We start from the raw sequence: 23,376 nt of genomic DNA, 5'->3' as shown, positions 1-23,376 counted from the left end.
TAACTTATATGGACTAAATCACTCAGTTTGCTCCAGAAAACAGACATCTTTGTGGGTTTTATCGTCTTAACAAAGATGCAATAAACTAAAAATAACATTACATAAACATTGAGCTGGTGAGTACATAATGGGCTGAAATGCATTTATTGACTGATAGATATTATGGAAAAGATTTAAAAAATATATCTCAAAGATCTTCATAGGATCATAGGAGGTTACTAGGCTAATGGCCCTGTGGCCCTTACAAGCCTAGCCAAGAGTTTATCCCTAAATAAGAAACCTCAGTCAGCATATGTCGCCCCTGTCAATGAGGGACAAAGGTGGAAACCCTGGGAAAAATTTCTGGTTTCATAAAGAGATCGGTGGATGAAAAGAATGGAAGACATTACTAAAACATATTGGAAGCAGTCTATGCAATGCAAAACTGGATTATTAAGTCAACAAAGGGAAGGAGATCTCTCTAGAAAGGGTTACAAGCTCTTCCTCATGCTCAAAGACAGGTGAATCAGAAAAGTGGGCCAGTCAGTGGCCCTGTCATTCAATGAAATCCTTTATTGTGAACATCAACAAAGTGGCTACTTCTTCAGATAAAAGACAGGAGCATAAGTGAGTTTGATTTGAATTTGTAAATACTCACTTTCTTGTTGCGTCTTTTCTTTGTGCTCCTGAAGGTGCTGCTTAAAAAAAAAAAGAAATAAAAAAATTCTCAGATGAGGAATATAGCTAAAACATTAAGAACATAATACAAAACAATAGCATAGCTGTACAATGTAGTATGCTTACTATGTTTGTTATACTGCCTTCTTATATTTTCTTTCTTCTGTTGTCCACTACAGTGCACTCACTTTGCTCCTCTATGGACACATTTGTATCTTTGGTGGAATTGTAACTTCAACACCCTTCACAGACAACCAAAAGAGGGCACCTTTAGCTACATGTTATTATGAACTGCTTCAGCTCTTGTATGCTAAATAACTTGGCCAACTCCCTAAATTGTTATCACTACTGTAGCATTTCGTAACACTTCTGATATGCTGATGGAATTATTTAGAAGCAAACAAGATCCCAGTTATATATTTCTGATGTATTCCTGTGAATTAGCAGAACGTGTTGGACAAATTTTTTGTGAAATCATAAGCACTACACACACACTGCATGTCCCAGAATCTAGAAAAATGTATGAGTTTAATTATAATACCAACAACCCACTAATCAGAAACCCTGCCAGGATCTGCTGATATGCTGGCCTGCGTTTCAAAATCCCAAGCATTTAAAAGAAAACTTTACCTTAGAAACCAATTATATATATATATATATATATATATATATATATGTGTGTGTGTGTGTGTGTGTGTGTGTGTGTGTGTGTGTGTGTGTGTGTGTGTGTGTGTCTGTATATATATATATATGTGTGTATATATATATATATATATATATATATATATATATATATATATATATACATACATATATATATATATATATATATATATATATATATATATATATATATATATATATATAGTTTCACTTCGAAACCTCAATGCTCACATTATCTAGCCTGAAAATCTCAAAACCAAAATACCGAAACAATGGAACCCCGAACTGCAGAGTTCAGACATGATAAGTAAACAAATGGCCAACTTACACCGAACTTCATGCCGAGGTAAGTAAAACCGGAGGGCTACACCCCCCAACTAAATATACCAACTCCAGGATCACACTATAGTGGGGAACAGGGCATGTTGGTTTCGGCTTGGGTTCCAGTTGGCCAAGCATTTACCTATCATGTATATGGGTCTACTTTGTTTGATCAAAGTATCAAAACTTCGAAAATCATATGGCTAAGAGGGTTCATGTCTATCGATCGACAACTCACTATATCGACATCCACTTCACCGACATCTAAAATAACCGACACCGCAAATCACGGACATTTAACAGGTAAGAGAATTAAATTTAGCTAATCATGCCTACCAGACATGCATAACACTACCATACTTACTAAAACATGGTAGGCATGATTAGCGAATTTAAATCTCTTACCTGTTAAATGTCCGTGATTTGCGGTGTCGGTTATTTTAGATGTCGGTGAAGTGGATGTCGATATAGTGAGTTGTCGATCGACAGATATGAACCCGGCTAAGACCGTATAATTGAAGTTCTGAAACTTCGAAAAAAACAAAATAAACACTTAAATTTAACAGATACCTTTACCTTTACATTTTTGCAGGGGGGAATGCCCCTCTGCATCCAACTCTGAGATCACACTACAGCGAGGAGACTCTGTAAATCTCCCTTTCTGCGCTGTATCTCAATTGAAAGTGTTCAAAGTTTCAAAACTTCGATCATATGGTCTCGGCCATATGATTTTCGAAGTTTTGAAACTTTGATAAAACAAAGGGGACCCATATATATATATATATATATATATATATATATATATATATATAGATATATATATATATATATATATATATATATATATATATATATATATTTCCTTATCAGAAGATCTCAAAGTAAAAACATTGAATGGCTTAACATCAAGCCAATATAACTAAAGTTGCATTACATCAAAACAAACAAAACAAATATAAAAGCATCTTTTCTTTTTTTTTTTTCAGGGGACAAGCCCCCTGTATCTTCCACCCCCTGCACCCCCTGCTACTTATACAAACAGCTCCAGAATCATGCTACAGAGAGGAAAGGCTAATACCCCAATCCCTGCAGACATGCATCACATGCCATTCACTTACTGTGCATTTCCCTGATTCTTTCTGAAGCTTCGATCATATCAGTCAGCTCAATGTTAAACCACTCAACATTTTAACAGAGACCTTTTTATAGGGAACCATATATACAGAAGTAGATACAGATATAGATGTATATATAGATATAGATATAGAAATAGATATAGATGTAGACATATTTTGTCACATATCAAAATATTATTTGCTACAAATACATCAGGGTTACTTTGTTTACTATATTTTAATTTCTCAAACCTCAAATAGCCGTCATAGTAAATGCCATACATATACAATTTGTGTTTTTCACTGGAATGCATTTGGGTTCCTATAATATAACACAGCCTAGACATCATAAATTAAGTGTTTTTCTTTCATTTATTTACAGTGATAGTGATTTCATTTACAGACTTCTTAAATAGTCTATGAAAGCAGTATCTGTTGTTTTTAACTCAATTACTCAGATATATTCACACTGTAACCTGCTATAAAAACTACCATGGTCAGCTACATTTTCTTCAATAGAAAACAGGTGAAGAGTAGGGTTTTTAAGTGTTCAAAGCCCTAGTTATTTTAAAAATTCTGGACTCTACCACTCCCCAAACTTGTGCTAGCTCTGAAAACAATTATCACATCTGGGCACATTCAGAATTCTATTCTTTCTGTCACCTTCCTGAAATGGTTAACTGATGAACTCTTCATCCAAGAACCCAGTCAACTCTCTGGTTTTCTCTTTCTCTACATAGGAACTTGAAATCCCTCAGTGTGCTCCTGGAAGATTCAGATTGGAACTTGAAATCTCTCATTATGCTCCTGGCAGATTCAGATTTGAACTTGAAATCCCTCAGTGTGCTCCTGGCAGATTCAGACTGGAACTTGAAATCCCTCAGTGTGCTCCTGGCAAATTCAGATTGGAACTTGAAATCCCTCATTGTGCTCCTGGCACATTCAGATTGGAACTTGAAATCCCTCAGTGTGCTCCTGGCAGATTCAGATTGGAACTTGAAATCCCTCAGTGTGCTCCTGGCAGATTCAGATTGGACCTTGACATCTCTGTGTGCTCCTGGCAGATTCAGATTGGAACTTGAAATCCCTCAGTGTGCTCCTGGCAGATTCAGATTGGAACTTGAAATCCCTCAGTGTGCTCCTGGCAGATTCAGATTGGAACTTGAAATCCCTCAGTGTGCTCCTGGCAGATTCAGATTGGAACTTGAAATCCCTCAGTGTGCCTGGCAGATTCAGATTGGAACTTGAAATCCCTCAGTGTGCTCCTGGCAGATTCAGATTGGAACTTGAAATCCCTCAGTGTGCTCCTGGCAGATTCAGATTGGAACTTGAAATCCCTCAGTGTGCTCCTGGCAGACTCAGGTTGGAATTTGAAATCCCTCAGTGTGCTCCTGGCAGACTCAGATTGGAACTTGAAATACCTCAGTGTGCTCCTGGCAGATTCAGATTGGAACTTGAAATCCCTCAGTGTGCTCCTAGCAGATTCAGATTGGAACTTGAAATCCCTCAGTGTGCTCCTGGCAGATTCAGATTGGAACTTGAAATCCCTCAGTGTGCTCCTGGCAGATTCAGATTGGAACTTTAAATCCCTCAGTGTGCTCCCAGCACATTCAGATTGCCCATAAGGGTTGCTCTTTTCCTCCTAAACACACTCATTAATTCATATTTGCCTTCTTTTTTCCTCTCCCCCCATTGAGGTGCTGGGGTGGTAAACTGTATCAAAGCATGAACTCTCCCGCCTTTCTACACATTGACTGCAGGACCACTTAACATTGATTCTTAACTGACAGTGTACTTAATCTAGATTTTTATCCTGCTACTCACTTACTGAATTCCTGGTCTGGTGTGCTTTCTTTCTGACTTTACATCTGATGTCCTTCTTTGTCATTCTAAAGCAACCTATACCCAAGTATCTCCATGTCCCACCCCTCTTGTCACTGGCCCGTGTTATTGTGATACCAGCAATGTCCACTACCCCATCTTACATTACTGCTTGACGCTTCCCTCATCTTCCTACCCTGACTTCTTGTACTGCAGAGCAACACTATCCAGACATGATCTCTGCCATCGTTCTTTGTTCCTCTGCTGTGTTATGTGTCTCTTTTTACTGCCTTTTACCTCCGTACTATGCACCTATTGTACTGCTTCTGTGAAATTCCTTCATCCTTATGTCTTGCTTTAAATGTATCATCATTGCAGTCTGCCTTTCGAGCTCATAACTGGGCTCTGCTGTTCTGTGTGGTATAAGCTGTCTCATGCATACAGCTGATTGTGACATTTCTTCATTCTTCCATCTAGGTTTAAATGCATTATCATTGAGGTCTTCCTTTCCAGATCATCACTGGGCACTGCTGTTCCCTGTAGTGTAAGCTGTCACATGCATACAGCTGTCTTTCTGTCAGGTCTACCCATCCTCCTGACAGTCACACGCTTTCCTCCATTACCTACTGCCACAGTCAGTCATTTTACTCCATAATCCTTTTTTCTTCAATGCCGTGGCTGGCTCTTGATATATGTAAAACGTCTGAGAATGCTACCTCCAACCTCATCTACTGGCATCTCTTTGCCATTTCATTGTCCCTGTTGGCTACCTTTTCAGATGCTTCCTTTGATAAATAATCGGCCCCTACATGTGCCACAACCTGCATCCAGCCTTCTCCCTTGGTGATCACTTTAGTCAACTCCCCCAAGGTCTTACTGAAGCTCAAAGACTTGTTTCATTGAAATCTGGTGTCTGCTTTTTCAATTGCCAAGAATCTTAACCCATTTTGTGACTGTCTCCATTCACCACCACCTACTCTCTGTCCTCACACTGAATGTAATTTCCTTTCCTTCCTGCACACTGACACAACTTCACAAATCTGTAGCCTTTACCAATCCAATTCTACTGTCTGCTCTTTCAGTGGCAGTAAAAGTTGCCTCCCTTCTTGTGCTGCATCTAATCCCTTCCCCATCCCTGCTGTATTATAATACCAAACCATTTTTTCTATCTGGATGTGTCCGTACCTGATCACTTTCCCCTGATTTCCTTGTGATCGTGGCTCCTCCATCTCTGACTATACCTTCCAGATGCATCTGTCCTTCCACCCTATAATCTTTGTCCTCCTTTTCCTGGCTGCATCTCTCACTTTCTCCATTCATCCTACTTTGAGTCACCCTGCTTGCCTGTACGCCTCTAACAATCTCTGCCCATACCCTCCTGTTCTATGACTTTCTCCCTTATATTTTACCACCATATCCTGTCTGCTATTTTTATCCTGCCTGCTAGCTTCCTATTGCTTTTTCCTCTTCAATTCCACCCTCTTCTTTCTGACCTGACTAGCTAGTCTATTACTATCCCTACCTTCTGTACTTTGTTAAGAAGCTTCCATTTTCCTGCTGGCCCCCACATCATCTGCCACCTCAAATCTTCATGGACCAAATAGTTGTACCACATCCTGAACATATTACAAATCTCTCTTACCCTCTTCTTGGCCAGCCTGTGTTCCTCATTTCATGACCCATTATTGGATCCCTCACATTTTAAGTTTCTTATTCATTCATTCATGCAATCATTTATTCATTCAACATTTATGTCCTTCTAAGTTAACTATCTTCCTACTACAAGTTTTAGTTTTGACCTGATAAATAAATGCTAGATAGGTAATAAACTGAAAAGAAATTAAGACTACAGAATAGACAATCGTCACTTAACTTACCTTAAAATCCTTTACTCAGGAATAAAGGCTTGAGTGAGCTCTTTCTGATGAACCTATAATATGCATATACCCACCCATATCAGCTACATTCCCATGTGCAGTCCAACAGACATTATCACTCAGTTGTGGGGCAGAGTTACCATCACTACCAGACTTAACTAGGGACAGTAGGTCACAGTTATTGTCATGACCAATATCTGATACACCTACATCATCAGAGTGTCTGGTCATACTATTCTTCTGATGAGAGGATACACCACGAATCCCAGGTCTGTCCCCTCCAGGGCTGGACAATTTTGAAACCAATAAAGTGTCCTGTGTGCCATTGGCTGTACTATCAGAAAGAGGCACATCACCTCATGATCAATGGCAGGCTTGTGAATGATGCAGGAATATGATGTATTGCAAATACAGAGATGATACATGTCACATACATTGACAGAGGGAAATGAGGCAGGGTATGAGTTAAACATTTTGACAAATATCTAACAACACTGACTAATTATGGAGATATAAATTTACTCTGTCAGCATGGCTATGGATGGTACAATGCCACTAGAAGCTTTTGAGGGGAGATCTTTGCCTGGAATATAGGGCACTGCCAGACACCACCCCGCTGAACCTCCTGCATATCCACAAAACAAACAGCACCAGAATTACCCATTCTAAAGACTTAAACCTTGTCTGTGATATACGTCCTGTTGGACAGATAGGTATGTATCCTAGAGACTACCATGTCTATGGAACAGGCTCCCCATCCACATTAAGCAGAGTTCCTCCCTAACTCAATTCATGTTCTACTTGGACAATTGGATGGAAAACCAGAAATTCATTCCTGTTTGGCAGCTATGTCTCTGATGGACACAAGTAACCTGTAAATGGTTTATCTCCCAAATCCCTGCTTATACTTATCAAGGGTATGAGAACTTGTAAGAGATTTGGGATGCATGGCTAGGCTTAAAAAGGCCCTTGTGGTTGTCAGCTTAGTAAACACCTATGAACCTTTGAACTTATGAAGCAATTTCACAGGTATTTCTGAGGCAGTTAGTTCATACACCTAACACTGTTCAGGAATCAACATGATACATAAAGACACCAGTCTTAAAGATGGAAGCAATCAGTTCACACCTCTGTCTGCATTTGTACCAGATAAACAAAACATGAATGAATGTTTTTCTGTTTCATCTATCTCAATAATCCCAAAAAGTCACCATAGCAAACATTTGTTGTGAATGTCTAATTGCCCATCACATTGAATAAACTAAATTTCCCCCCAGTTCAAGGTGCTTTACTTTTCTTACAGTAGTTGTTGTATAGTAGTGAAAGTGGCACTTCTGATTTATTTGTATAGTTTATTCTGCATATGGGAGTGAAATTAGTAAAGATCCTGTCCCAGACTCTTAGTGGTTGGAGGAGCAACTAAAAAGTGATGCTTCAGAATATCTTTGACTTTTTGTGGAGGCTTAAAATAGAAAAGCAAAGCTGATGGTGATAAAGTTTATCCTTAAATGGCTTTCAGCCTAGTTGAGCAAACTGCAATGGCCTATGTTTGTAGGTGCTTCAGATGTTAACCTCTGATGGATTAGAGACAGGTGAGAGTCAATCCAAATCTAACTATCGCAAAATAGTAAGGGCAGAGCTTCAAAAAAGTCAGAAGAGGGATCATGTTGGACCTTCCTATGGTTATCTAACAAGTGAGTGCCTTAGACACTACTGTAGACCTTATTTGCTCTGTGTTTTTTATTGCTAGTACTTGTTCTGTGTAGATCAACTCATTATCACAAGGAAACCTAGTTAACTGAAGGTGCGCACTTGCTGCATTAGAGTGTCAGTTTTGGAACTGAGTTATATGTATCTGGCTGTAAAACCAGTGCATTTCTGTACCAAACAGGTTTTAGAGAAATTAAATATTAAACAGAGGAAATCCATGATTCTAGTTGATGAAAAGCCTTCTGCAGATTGTTTGCTGATTAGGAGATTGGACAGTCTAGCATCATCTGCATACTGAATGATAGATTGCTACAATGTTGACACATATTATTTGTAAATAGTTAAAAATAATGCAATGCTGCCTATGGACAAAGTCTTGGAGATGGCACAAACTACTTTTCTGGTTTCAGACATAGCATTTTTTAAATTTAGCATGAAATACCTATTAGGAAGGTAATCAGCTAAGTGGCCAGCCGTGGTGGTGCAGCGGTTAGCGTTCCAGCCTCACAGCAAGAGGTTCTTCGGTTTGATCCTCGGCTGGGATGCCTTCTGTGCGGAGTCTACATGTCCTCCCTGTGATCATGTGGGTTTCCTCCCACATCCCAAAGACATGCTGTAGATGGATTGGACACTCTAAATTGGCCCTAGGCATGAGTGCATGCATGTCTGTGCCTTCTGTGGAAGGTTGGGCCCCGGGCTGGCAACTCAACACCGTAAAACTCCACTGCCAATCATGAGCAGACAGGTGATCCTCTGTGGCAACCCCTAACTTTGAAAAGCCAGAAGAAGAAGTTAATCAGCTAAGTGACTAAATGACTTCTAAGAGCATGTAGTCTGAGTTGCCGTAACAACTGGGAAAGTGAGATTGTATCAAAGATTTTACGGAAAATAAAACTTATTATATTAGGTTTTGTCCATGACTAACAACTATGGTTAGTGAACCGTACCACTGCAGTTTCAGTGCCATGCTCTTGTCACAAGCCATGGTGTGCATTTCACACCAGCATATTGCCTTTTAAATAAGAGAGTTATGAATGTATTGCTTTTTCAAGTATTTTGGTAACAGAAGTGTAGAGATAGATCAACAATTCAGCTATCAGATTTTGTCTCCTGTAGTCTCATCACAAATAACTTTAACAGGTTTCTGTAAACTGCAGACAATTTGAATTCATTTATCAGCAGCCATATTAGAGCAGGGGTGACCTATGCTTGACCTACAAGACACTCACAAATCTAGCCTTGATGGAGCTGCTACACATCTGTAAGTCAAAAAGTGTGTGGGCCACCTCATCTAGGGATCTAAACTTAGTCAGTGACTCAAACAAAACATGCTGGAGAGACAGGTATCTGTCCCAGAGACTGCCCTTTCTTTGGAACAGGCTTCCTATTCACATTAAGCAGAGCCCTTCCCTGGTCCTCTTCAAACACAGTTTCGATCATTGGATGGGAAATCTCAAATTCACATCCGGGGCAGTGTCTATGTCCTTTATGGACAGGGGCAATCTGTAAGATTCTCAGTTCATATGCACAAATCCATGCCATCCTCTTGCCCCTTGGGCCCTATACTGGGTAAAATCAGGTTATATTGGTTAGGTTTGTAAGGGCCCTTAAGCCATTAGCCTAGTAATCTCCTATGAACCTATAAATCTATGAGTAGCCAGAAAGATAGAGAATAGTTTTAAGAAGCAAAGGGGTAGAAAAGCTGCTGTTGTACAGCTATGACTTTCAATACCTTGATGGAACTTATTCACCTGGTGTCAATAAGTTTATCTGTTTGCTTGCTTAACCGTGGGGGTGGTGGGGTGGGGTGTGGGGGGTGGAATGGTCCTTTCAAAATCTGCATAAGTGAATTGTACATAAACTAACAGCTTCAACAGAACAAAGTACAAATGAATTAAGCAAGCAATTCAGAAAAGTAGTACAAGTTAAGAAACAAGATACAAAATCTGAGTTAGTAAGCAAATGAAAAGGCAGTATAGTTTAGAATGCACTGACCCACTTATGTCAGTGGGATAAAGCCTTTATGCTAATTAACAAAATCAGTTTATGCATATTAACAATGTTAAGCTTATGCAACATTTGTATACACTACAAACATGTAAACATATTTACAATATTTACAATAAGCAAGAGATCATTCATGTGTAGCATATGTTTGTTTAGTTGTTATAGATTCATAGAGTGTTGCTAGTCTAATGACCGGGGGGGGGGGGGGGGGCTTTCTAAGCCTAGCAAACTTTTCACAAAAGAATAATGATGTCTTAGATCCAACTAGGACATTGAAGGTCAGGCATTTATAAGCTACCTCTGTCTATGATGGACATGGGTACTAGGCCCAGTGTAAATGTCCTATTCCACATCCATCGGTAAAGGGTGCACATAAATTGGGTAACAGACAAACTCAGCTTCGCATGGACGGGAAATCTTTTCCATAGGAGGAGCAGTCTCTGGAATACATATCTGTCTCTCCAGCATGCTCTGTTTAAGTCACAGACAAAATTCAGGCCCTTAGACATTGTATTTTTGGTACTGTTTTACTTAAATATGCAGGAAATTCATAAGTGTGGGGGTTTGCTGATGCTTAGTAAGCCAGGATTAGATCACTCCTCAACAATCTATAGGAGACTGAGTATGTGGAATGGGCTTTGAGGTGCTCTGTGTAAGGCAGGTTTGTTATGCCTTGCATTCTTTTTGTAAGAAACCTCTGAGATCCCTATAGTTGCTGCATATCCCTGCTCAGGTACACAACAAAGGGAGCATTATATTCTATGACTGGTCTGATAAGGGCAGAGTATAGTGGGATAATGACCTCTTTGGACCTGGATGACATGCCCGCACTTAAAATTTGTGCAACATAAAAGGATTTCCTCACTACTGTGGCCACATAGGGTTCGAAGGTAAGTCTAATGTCTATGTGCATACCTAGATCTCTGACCACTGGGTCAACTCTTAGGGGCATATTATTAACATAGTAATTAGCCAGGATGGTTGACTTTCCAAAGGGTACAATTATGCATTTTTTAACATTGCGTTTAAGACCATGGCTTTGGCACTAATAGTTAGTCAGAGATTGGCCTACTTGAAGAATGCTAGTGCCTGCAACAGAGTCAATGATAACTCCCAGCTTGCAATCATCTGCAAACTTAGCCATAAACCTTCAGTGTTTGCTTCCACTTTAGAGAAATAGATGCCAAAAAGGAGTGGGCCCAGTACCGAGCCCTGGGGACTCTGCTAATGACTGGCCTCTTGATGGAGGCAGCCTCACCTATTTTGACCTGCTGGACCTATTTGGACTGGCTCCTATCAGTGAGCCAGTTGGCAATCAAGTGGCTGATAAAAGGGTTTATACCTAATTTAGTGAACTTGTCTAAAATGCCTAATTGGGGTACTGTATCAAAAGCCTTGACCAGGTTGAGGTAAGCTGTGTGCACAGTCTTGCCCTCATCCATTGTTTTGTTGACCCCCTCAAAGAACTCCACCAAATGTAATAGGCATGACATTCCTTTAACAAAGCCAAAATGTGATGGGCCCAGCATTTGCAGGTTACTTACATCATCATTTATCAAGTCCATGATGATTCTTTCCATGGTTTTACATATGAGGCTGGACAGACTTAAGGGCATGTAGTTACCCGGATTAGTGGTTGAACCTCCTTTGTGTAAGGGAATGACTGTAGCCATCTTCCAGTCCTTGGGCAAGAAACCTGACTTTAGGCTCTAGTTAAAAAGTAATTCAAGTGGAGCAGAGATATCATGTTTCATGCTATTTAGTAAGCATCCCGGAAAGGTATTGAGGCCAATAGATGCAGTGTTTTTGGCTTTGAACTTGTCAGCCAAAAGGTTGGCAATGGTCTCTAGTTCAGTATGGGTGATGCCATTTACAAAAGTTCTGCTCCTCCTTAAGGATACACACATAGCTGTAGAAGGGTTTTTTTTTTTTAATTCATGCTTACATTTTTATATTTGCCATCTTCAATTACCAAAAAAAAAGAAATATACTGAAAGAGCAGATGGTCTACCTTTCTAAGTTAATAATGCAGGATAATCCCCCAGATTTACTATTCCTCCATGCAGGACTAGCTTACTAGTCCAGCATGGAGGCAACCATTTAGGAGCAGGATGGCAGCACACCATGCATAATAATGAGGCGCACTGCCGGAGCTCCTGGGCTTACACGGAGCGTGTAAGAGTGCAGAGGGTATGTCTGAGAGCAGAGCTCTCAGAATATACACGCCCCACAATGAAGAACAGCAGAAAGGGGTCAGAAATGAGTGAGACTGCTCACAGATGTCTGCATATCCCCACCAACAGTCCCCATGTGTACAACAGCAACAAAAGCACACATAAATAAAATTAACAAACCATTTTATTTTTTTTTACAAATCTCATTAAAGCTAACTGTAGCTGCGCGGGTGTGCCCACTGCTTAGCTATGCTTAATGCAGCTTAAATGGCTGAAGAGGATAACAAGGAAGATATATGCAAATGAAGTAGCATAGCAATAGTGTAGTGGGCAGAGCATTTGCCTTACGAGCAGGCATTCCCTGTTCGAGTCCCACTGCAGCAGATTCCATTTTCCATGGCAAAGCATGTTATGAGTAATATTTATGTTGCATAACCCACTAAATAACATATTTTTATGAACTGGAGTACTGCAATAAATGCACATGTGAGGTGTCAGTGTCATAATGAATAAGGCACTAGTAAGCAGGTTTAAGCACCAATAAGCAGTACTAAGCATATTTAAGCACTATTAAGAGAGTGTAACCCCGTTTGCATGGTGGTAAGCAATGCCTACACTGGTTAAGCAATTCTAAAGCTAACTCTCTGTAAGCAGATGTAACATCAGGCTAACAGTGCTTACCGTCACGCAAACCTGTGCACACCTGCTTACAAATGTTCAAAAGTGCCTTAATCGCTCTGTATCCAATGGCTCTTGTTCTACCCATCAACAAAATAAACAGCCATGCAGGTCTTGAACCCAGAACCCTATACACTATAGTCACAGTAGTTAACAACCAAGCCACCATAGAACTACAGAAGAATGAGGTATCAGCAAATAAGTCCTCACCATAGTAAAACCAAACTGAACCTGTGAAGGAATCAGTATACAGTCATATGTTCCATAACCCACTACATAACATAAATATGTGAAATGGAGTACAGCAGTAAGCCCAGAAGTGAGGTGCAATTGTAATAGAGCGTTGAAGTCCCCAGTAAAATGCAAGGACCCCATACAGTGTACGTACACATTATTTGTGGATACCAGGCAGATATATAAGATGCAATGAATAAGAATTCAATGCCAAAAAGGAAATATAATGCAAAGTCCAATGCAAGCAACACTAAGCATTGCACAGGCTAGCGTAGGAGGTGTAAGCAATGTGTAGACCAGCTGCCTCATTGTGCCCAGTGATATACACCTTTAAACAATGCCAACCTTAGGTAAGCAAGTATGCCCATAGCTTAGCCTTTTCAAAACTGGCCAATCATGAAAAAGTGTGGGAAATCGGCCCTACTTAAACCCAAGAACTGGGAATACATCTCATAACTGGTTGTAGCTTCCCCTTGCAGGCACTATGGCAGTAAGGGGAGAAGGTGTGCACTTTTGGGTACAGTACTGGTGCACCCAGGAGTCCAAGGTCATGGCAGGACTCCTAGTTAAAGACCATGATCAGAGACTGCTGCAGGGCCAGTACCAGGGCTCCCAATATAAGGCGGAGGCCTGGGACTGTCTTGCCTGTGACCTCATCAGTGCCACTGGCATACTCCAAACTGGTGAGCAGGTCAGGCACCACTATGCCGACCTGAAGTGGCATAAGGGGGACCTCTTGAAGGAGTAGCTCCAAGAGGCTAGAGCGGCAGGGGATGTTCCAGTCATGTGTAAGTATCATCCCAGTATGTGTGTAATAATTGCCAGCTCAGGTAAATCATGGATAGTTATGGCTAAATATTTCTCTTATGTCTCCCACAGCTGCAATGGAGCGGGCCGCAAACCAGGAGGCCCACATCAGTCGCCTGGCGAGGTTGCCACATGAGGCAGATCAGTAATACTCACACATTTACTGTCATAGGAAATAAAAATAAAAGTAGTAGTAAATCAATTGCTTGTGTAAAACCTGTATTGTTCAAGGCAAGTACTGCATACACTAGAGAATATGGCAGGAAGAGTCTCATATTGTTTGTAAGTCAATAAAAGTGCAATAGCCTGACAAAACAGGTCTAACTGCTGGACTGCATGTGTATATCCTGGTATCATAAGGTAATGTAGATATGCAATCATGTAATAGTACTGTAGTATTAAGCACTGTTACCCACACAGTGCACCATAAATTGAATGTGTAGGAATGCCTGTATATGACAGGTGTAATCTCCAGAGGCCATTTAGTACAACTGAAAGACACATAGACAGTAAAAAGGGAAAATGCAGACAACAAAAACCGAATAGCACATGCAACTGAGATGTGAACTGTTGTTTTTTTAGAACACACAGCCACGGTTCGAATCCTGCTAGTGGTAGTAGTCTGCATACAGAATTATACCCCACAACTGTACAGATATGTCCAGAATGTCTGTTAAAGTGGCCCATATCTGTTGCCTATCACCTGTCCCCCTGGGAAATCAGTGGGATGATCACAGACGTATAGGCAGCAAACAGGAAATATAACTGACACACAGCTATGAGAACAAAGCTGGCACACTAGCAACTCCCCCAATACCTCATGTGACTAAGAAGCCATGTATGTCCCATTTACACCCCAACTTGTCAAGCTGTGGTCAGAGTGTGTACAGTAATGGAGTGAGATGTATGTGCATAATAGTAATGTGGAATCTGGTACAGTGTGTGGGAACATTCAGGTAGTGCTAATAAACAATCCTCCTACAGGTCTGTCAGATACCAACACTGTGCCCAGAAATACAAGAATGATAAGCAGTTGCCCTGAATAATGAGGTTTTACACATCACTGTCACCCACACTGTCCTACAACATATAACTGTCTAGGAAATCTGTATATGAGTGTTGTAATACAAGGTCAAAATGCAAAAGCACAGGGGATTAATAAGACAGAAAGCAGATAGGATATATACAGCAATATCTATATAGCAGACACAACTGTGGATGGACAGTGTTTAAGTTGTAGCAGACACAGCCATGGTGTGAATCCTGGGAGTGGAATTAGGATGCATACAGATTCATACCCCACAACAGTACAGATGAGGCCAGAATGTCCAGTATATGTGCCCATATCTGCTGCCTGTCTCCCTGGCAAGTCTGTGGGATGATCCCAGATGTTTAGCCAGCAAACAGGGAATACAAGAGATTGTCAAATATCATGAGAACACACCTATCACAGTAGCAACCCCCAAAAACGTTAGGAGAGTAATATTTCAAGTATGTCCTATCTACACTCCCGTGTTGTCAAGCTGTGACCAGTGTGTGTACAGTAACAGAGTGAGATGTATGTGCATAATACGAATGTGTAATATGGAACTTTGTGTGGTAACCGTCAGGTAGTGCTAACAAACATTGCTCCCACAGGTACGTTGGATACAAACACTATGCTGAGAAATACAGACCATTACAACCTGTACTGGTACTCTTCACTCTGGTATTGTAGGGAATTGTGAGTGTTGCAGTTTCTCTGAATAATAAAGTATCACTGATCACTGTCACCCACAATGTGCTACATAATATAACTGTGTAGGAAAACATGTATATGTGTATGTCAGGTCACTAAAAGTGGAGGAGGGCAATATTCTAGATATGTCCAGGCACACCAGCATGTGGTCAACACACAGCCAGAGTCTGTGCAGAAAGAGTTGGATAGCTATGCGCAAAACAGCAACCCGGAATCCGGGAGTATGTGTAGAAACAGTGTTAACAAACATTCCCTCCACAGGTGTACCGGGTAAGAGGTGTATACTGCAGGTAAAACTGGTTCATGTGTAATGATGATGACGACAGCCATATCACTGTCCAAACTAAGGCTATAGGGTAGAGTAGTAAGACTTTAACAGCACTGACTAGGAAAGTAATGTGGACTACAGGAATATACTAGTTGTTAAATGACATCTCCCCCCCCCCCACCATATCTCCAACAATAATCAATATACCCACCCCAAATGGTATATAATGACTCTGATAATGTCCAATTCTTTGATAAATATTTTCATGGTCCCCATACATGTATTATATTGAATTATCCCAACATTGGTGGCATGGTGCCATCAACATACCTGCATGCTGTTCATATTACCACTTTGGTCCCATATATGCATGTGTTCAGTTTGCTATGCAACTGTTTCGTAGCTTGTGTCTAGGTTAATGGGAATATCTATGCATGCTGTTATACCTAACCTGACTATTACTAACCCATATATGATGATGAAATCTAAACACTATAGCACGCTTGAGAAGACCAGTCCCAGCAGACCCACCTGTCCCATCTCAACTGGCCGTGGCACCGGGCATCAGCATGTCTGGGGCCCAACCCTGGAACTCCATGTCTGTTGGTCCTACACCACCTTTGGGTGGAACCGCCTCAGGGGATGGGGCTCTCCCTCCCAGGAGTGGGCATGGACAGGCACCTGTCACCCGTTACCAGGTTGGGGCTGTGGTGCGTAGAGAGATCGACCAGCAGGTTGGTATTCTTCTACGCCAGCTCAAGGGCCACATGTCATGATTAGAGGGTCAGCCTGGCTCTGCAACTCAGCCCCCAACACAGCCACCTTTGGGGCTGTGAAGGTACAGTGGTGACTGCCATGGGTGGGGACTTCAGTCCCACTGTTACCAGTATGGGGCTTGTGGGCTTCTGATATCCCAACACCCCTTCCCATCAAGGTGTTTAACCCCCACATGTGTCATATACTGCCCCTGTATGCATCTTGTTTGTCTTGTCTGTTAACCTACCCAACCTACCTCCCCAAATATACCTACTACCCCTTGCCAACATCCCACTCTCACCTGAAAAAAAAAAGGAGCAATCTGTTCCCACAAAAAAAAAATCTCGCCTCATCCATTTCGCACATGTGTCCACTGGACACATGTAATCTGGTCTAAATGGCATCACAACTTATTATTGTTGTCCTCACCCTCTCTCCCAGGGGTTTGAGTGTCCAAATCTACCTCCAAATTCAGTATATATGCACAGCTGTTGCTGTAGAAGAAATGGGCAGCTATGTACCTTCCCTATACCCTTCTTGCACATCCCTGGCAATTTTCCCTACTATCTTTCCCTCTTTGTACCCCTTTTTTCACCACTTTCCTATCAACCCCTTTTTCTTTTCTTTTAAAGAAATTAGCATGGGGGTAAGCAGGAGTAAGCACTTTTAAGCAGTAGTAAACAGGTTTAAGCCTGTTTGCATGGGGTAAGCAATGCCTACACAGGTTAAGCAATACAGAAACTAACAGAGTATAAGAAACTGTAACCAGAAGTTAGCAGTGCTTACCTCTGTGCAAACCCGCGCAAACCTGCCTACAACTATTTTAAAGTGCCTTAATCACTCTGTATCCAATGGCCCATGTTTTGCCCAGCACAAAATAAACAGCCTCTGCAAGGCTCGAACACAAGACCATGCACACCACAGACAAAGTGATTTACCACTAAGCCATGCCAGATATACATAACCCTAATGTTTTCAAAAAACACATCATCCAGCCCAGTCATTCAACAGTACAGATAATGTATTCCAATATTTAGATGTATGTGTGTAAATATATTAATATCTAAACAGATACAACATATCTATATATATATATATATATATATATATATATATATATATAAATATATATCAACATATATACATGCAAATGCCTACAGCTATAGATATGTATGTCTACATCTATACGTCTAGATATATACGGCAGGTTATATATATATGTCAGCAGATATATATATATATATATATATATATATAGTTATATACAGACATACATCCGTAGATAATGGGGAAATAACAAAAACATATATATCCACATGCAAAGTTAATGGGGTTGGAAGGGCCCAATCAATATACGTCTTGTACGAATAGCTATACCCCCCACAGCCAAACACGTCCCCCCTGCAGTACACTACCAAGTGTTGCAGATCCCATAACCAGGACCAGACATGACATGTGCATCCCTATGATGCATATACACAGACACATATATGCAGATACAGATATACATATATATGTATACATATATATAGATATATATGCAACTACACATACACACACAGAGATATGTACATGAAGTTACATATGTAGTACATGTACACAATATGGAAAAGCCATTATTCCTACAGTTATCACCTTACCAACTGGAGACTGTATGAGCCACCCATACAAATAACATTCATTGCCTGCAACATATACCCACAGAGATATCAAAGGCTATAACACCACACACAGGTGTGCATAAATGGGAAACTTTTAATTGTGTACTATTACAGTTATATATGCCATGTCATATAGCTATTTAGACACAGACATCCATATCAACTGAGTAATGCAACTGTGAAACAGATATACCAATACAGCAGTCTGGAAATGTTAACAAGTGTTGCTGTCCAGGCCAAGAACATCAAGTAGTACAATAGTAAAGACAGACTGGGCCACAGGATACCAAACAATCAATGGTAAGTAATGCAGGTGTATATTTCAGTAACCTCTATCTACACTCTGTAGACAATCCCTAGGGTGTAAAGACCTCAGTTGACACACTGGGATGTAACTGTTACATAAGGCACAAATAACACCATCACAAGCACACTGAGAAACAGAACAGTCTGTATGGCATAGCAGGCTGTACAGGCATGCCACGGCACAAAGTAACATACACCTGTGTGTAAGTGCATCACCACAACCAATGTGAACATAGCCACAGCTACATATGGCATGCTAGCATATTATTACAGTATATGGACTATCTGTTCAACACCAACCTCATATGTGCCACCCACACACTAACCCTATATATACTGGGCTGCTACACAGTGTGGTCCGCTGCCTGTCTGTGGTATGGGACATTTGCATGTATGGCCCTACAAACATGTAAGCCGATAGGGTAACAGACAGTGGAGCAGCATGTAACATCAGATAGAACAGGACCAAGAACAATGACATCTACCACAGTCTGTACGCAGGCCAAGGTACATATTTCCAAACAATAGTTTTTCCTTCGCTTCCGCTACCCTTCAGAAATCCATGGAAGGGATAGAATGGACAAGAGACAGAACGTGGAGGAGGGCAGAAACACAAGGAGCCAACAATGCCTGCAACAACGTGAACCCTGAAGAAAATGTGAGGGTACCAGGACAAATAATCTGGAATATTGCCAGGTATGTATTAATTGATGCTGAGTCTTCATTATTGAATAGAGGTCTAGATGTATTCCTACAGCCATGGCTGATATAAGTGAACTTTTAGTTGAGCTACATCTTTTTACCAGAAACATAGCTCTTAAACTATTGTTTGGTACTCAGGACACCAATGTATCTTGTCCATACAGAAAGACAAGTTTGTTTGTACCACCACTACCACATAATGTGGGCATTTTTCTAAAAGCATGTGAGAATGATGTGTACGATGTACTGGTAAACCAATACAGGACAGTTGGGAACATGAATTTATCCTTGACTGAACGTCAAGCTCTAGTTTCTCTTCGTGGAAATCAAGATATCGTGATACAGCCCTCTGACAAGGGTGGACCTATTGTGATTTTGGACTCAAATTATTACTATGAGACTATGACAACTATGCTATCTGACACTGTGACTTTTCGTATTGTTGATGTTAGTATTGTGGAGACTATGAAAAATAGAATTGTGAATGATTTAACCGAATGTTTGCATATGAGTTTATTCAATAAACAGCTTTTCGAATTTTTTATGGTACATGAGCCCTTGATACTGCAGATACAAGGGCTGCCTAAAATCCATAAGAATCATTGCAAGCCACCACTTTGACCGATAGTCACAGGTGTTGTATAGCTTACAGAACCAATTTCAGTATATTTGGATGGGGCACTTAGGGAGATTCTTACTGAATGCCCAGCCATATTGAAAGACACTGAACAATTTTTACATGATTTGTATATTGGATATCATGACAAATCTAAGGGCAATTTTTTGGCCACTTTAGACGTCGTCTCCCTTTTTACATGTATCCCCAATGGTGAGGGTGTTAACATGGTGAGGAGATATTTGATCAGGTCTGGGAAGATTTCTCTTCCACAAATTGATTTTTTTGTGCATGTTGTTGGAAATGGTGCTTGACCATAATATTTTCATGTTTCGTGATGTTTGTTATTGGCAACTTACTGGTGTAGCTATGGGCACCAGCTGTGCTAATTCTTATGCCAACATAGTTATAGTCGAATGGGAACATCATTTTATTTTTGGCCCACATAATTCATCCATTGTTTTTTATCGACATTTTGTTGATGATCTTTTTCTTATTTGGGAAGGCAGTGAACAGCAATTGTTGGAATTTTCTGCCCATTTGAATACTACTAGCACTTTCTTGAAGTTCACTATTCAATACTCTGCCAGTTCTATTGACTTTTAAGATGTTACAGTAACTAAGATAGGCAATTCATTGTCTACCAAGTTTCATAGGAAGGAATATTTTCCAACTTTCCTACATCGACAAAGTATGCATCCAGCATATACCTTTAATCGTGTGATAAAAGGTCAAGCGTTTAGGATTTCTCGATTGTCATGTGAAGAACATGACTTTGCATCCAGTTTGAGACAACTTGCAGTAGAATTTGAAGGCAGAGGATATAAATCTGATGAAATCTCTAAAACCTGTAGTGAAGTGACTAGTGAGAGGTGAGGTTTAGCTTACCCTCACTATAGTGATCGACCAAGAAACATGAATACAAAGCCTTCTATGTTGAGCCATGTTCCTATAATTTTGTCCTATACTAGTGATATTAATAGGGTCCAACATATTGTCAAGAAAAATTGGCCTATTTTACTTACGGATGTTGACACCACTGCCATTGTTGGATGTAGACCTAAATTTATGTACAAAATAAGAGAAATCTGAAACAATCTTTATGTCACTATAATATGCCCAGACCCAATTTAGGATTTATAGGAGGCACCCGGAAATGTGGCAAAATGTGCTCAGTGCCAACATATAGATGAATTCAGATTCTTTAGCCACCCAAATACCGGACGCCTATGGGAACGGAGAAGTCAGGCTAATTGTGATACAAAAAATGTGGTGCATTCTGCTCACTGTACACAATGTTTTAGGTTCTATATAGGAAAGACAAACCGACGTCTTAGAGAGCACATCAGGGATCATGTTTATTGTACTATGAAAGGACTAGAACATAGTGCCCTAGCTAAGCATACACTGAAGGAAGGGGCACAACACATATTTTTGTTTCAGGTTCTACATGTTATTATAGAAAATGTTAGACAAGGTGATTTGGTTAACATCACGGAGACAGTGAAATTCCAGTGGATCTTGAGACTTGGTTCTCACAGGAGTCATGGTTTGAATGACAGTGTTCCCCTTAAACCTATCTTGAAATCTAGAAGGGTAAATAAGCATAAAAATAAGAAATGCTAATGTCTATTATTCATAGTTATGTATATATATTTTTAATTCATCTATGATTTATGGTATATGTTTTTATTTATTGCTTTACACTTTAGTATGTGTATATATTCAGAATGAATTTATATATATTTTCTCAATGAATGCATACATTCTTGATGAAAGTACACAGGTATAGATTTTTTTATGCATCTGTAGTTTTAAATTTTAAATTGCTAATTATCCAGTAAGAATTCTCTGTGAAGTGATTGGCTGTTAGATTTTCAAATCAGTATTTTAAGATGTGTATGAAATCTTGTTCCCTTGGTCTGATGAAGCAGTATTGATTTATTGTGAAAGCGCTTACCGTTTTAATGAACTTGAATTTCGTTTTACAACAGCTGATACTTGAAGGTGCGGTTTTTCCTCTGCCTGGGTGTTTTGCATTTTGACTTTTTATCTTTTCGCTTTTGGGTTGTTTGGATAGATCTTAGCTTTTATTTACCTACATACTAGTTTCTGACTTCCTACCCTTCAGAACTGATGTCCCACTGCCTGACCTGCTGTAGTCTGTGTAGGCCTGGTGGGGAGGTTACCCATAGGCCTCATTCAGAGGCCATAGCACAGCCTTTGTTTGTGTTTGTCTACACCTGTCCTGCTGGCTGTGACTGTTGTTGGGTATGTGAATCCCCCTGACTGGCATGTGTGAAACACTTACCATGTGGATGTCCCAGTATTGAGGGTGGTGCTGCAGGGCTGCCTATGCCGGATGCACATAGCACATTCCTTACACATGGTTGAGCACAGTTAGTGTAATGTTTGGCATCCCTTTTACTGTATGTGAGAGATAGAGAGAGGTGCTATTCCCTGGGTCCCTCCTGTGTTAGTGTTTGTGCTATGTGTTGCCTCTTTGCCAAGGCCAGGGCATATTGGGCATGCCTCCTTTTGCCTACTGGGGCAGGCTCAGGTTGTTCCTCCTCCAAGTCACTCTGTGCCTGTGTAGGCGTTGGCAATGGTGGGGGGGGGGGGCTGTGTGGCACTGCTGTGTACTGTTCCTGCTGCAGCTATTTCCACAGGATCATATTGTGTAGCATGGCACATATGAGGACAATTTGGGTACATGTAGCTGGTGAGTACTGCAAGGCTCCACCAGATGTGTCCAGGCACAGGAACCATGACTTGAGCATCCCAAACACATGCTCTGCTATAATTCTGGTCTGTGCATGTGCCTTATTATGGAGTTCTTGTTCAGGTGTGCGCGCATTTCTGATGGGTGTCATCAGCCACGGCTCCAGTGTGTATCCAGCATCCCACACTAGGTGACCGTGAGGGATATCCCCACTGGCAAATCTCTGGTACAGCTGCGTCAGATGCCAGATGTGGGAATCGAGATAGCTTCCAGGGCAGCCAGCACACACATTCATTATTATGCCCTGGGCATCGCACACAACCTGGTAGTTGATGGAGGGGAAGCCCTTGCGGTTGATGTAGACTCTACCCTGCTCACTGGGTGGTGCTTTGATGTGTATGTGTGTGCAGTCTATAGCACCCACTACGTCAGGGTGCTCTGCTATTTGGTGGAATAGTTGCATATTGCTGGCCAACGCCTCATGGGTGTTGGGGAAATATACTTGCTCACCGACATGTGCTGACATGGCATTCAGGAATTGGA

At 40.7% G+C, this 23,376-nt stretch overlaps 1 protein-coding gene across 1 annotated transcript in view; it reads right to left on the bottom strand.

Moving 5' to 3' along the window:
- The window catches only part of SERPING1 (serpin family G member 1), a 373,810-nt gene that overhangs the window by 281,131 nt on the left and 69,303 nt on the right, over window positions 1-23,376 (bottom strand). Inside the window, exon 3 of the mRNA XM_044084098.1 lies at window positions 638-674. Coding sequence (XP_043940033.1) covers window positions 638-674 — 37 coding nt within the window. The remainder of the gene's footprint in view (window positions 1-637; window positions 675-23,376) is intronic.

Source organism: Protopterus annectens, chromosome 9.part0 (genome assembly GCF_019279795.1).
Source record: "Protopterus annectens isolate FY-2018-M chromosome 9.part0, PAN1.0, whole genome shotgun sequence".
Classification (NCBI taxonomy): Eukaryota; Metazoa; Chordata; order Ceratodontiformes; family Protopteridae; genus Protopterus; species Protopterus annectens.
Note: the sequence above shows the minus strand (reverse complement) of the source record. Positions and strands in the feature narration are given on the sequence as shown.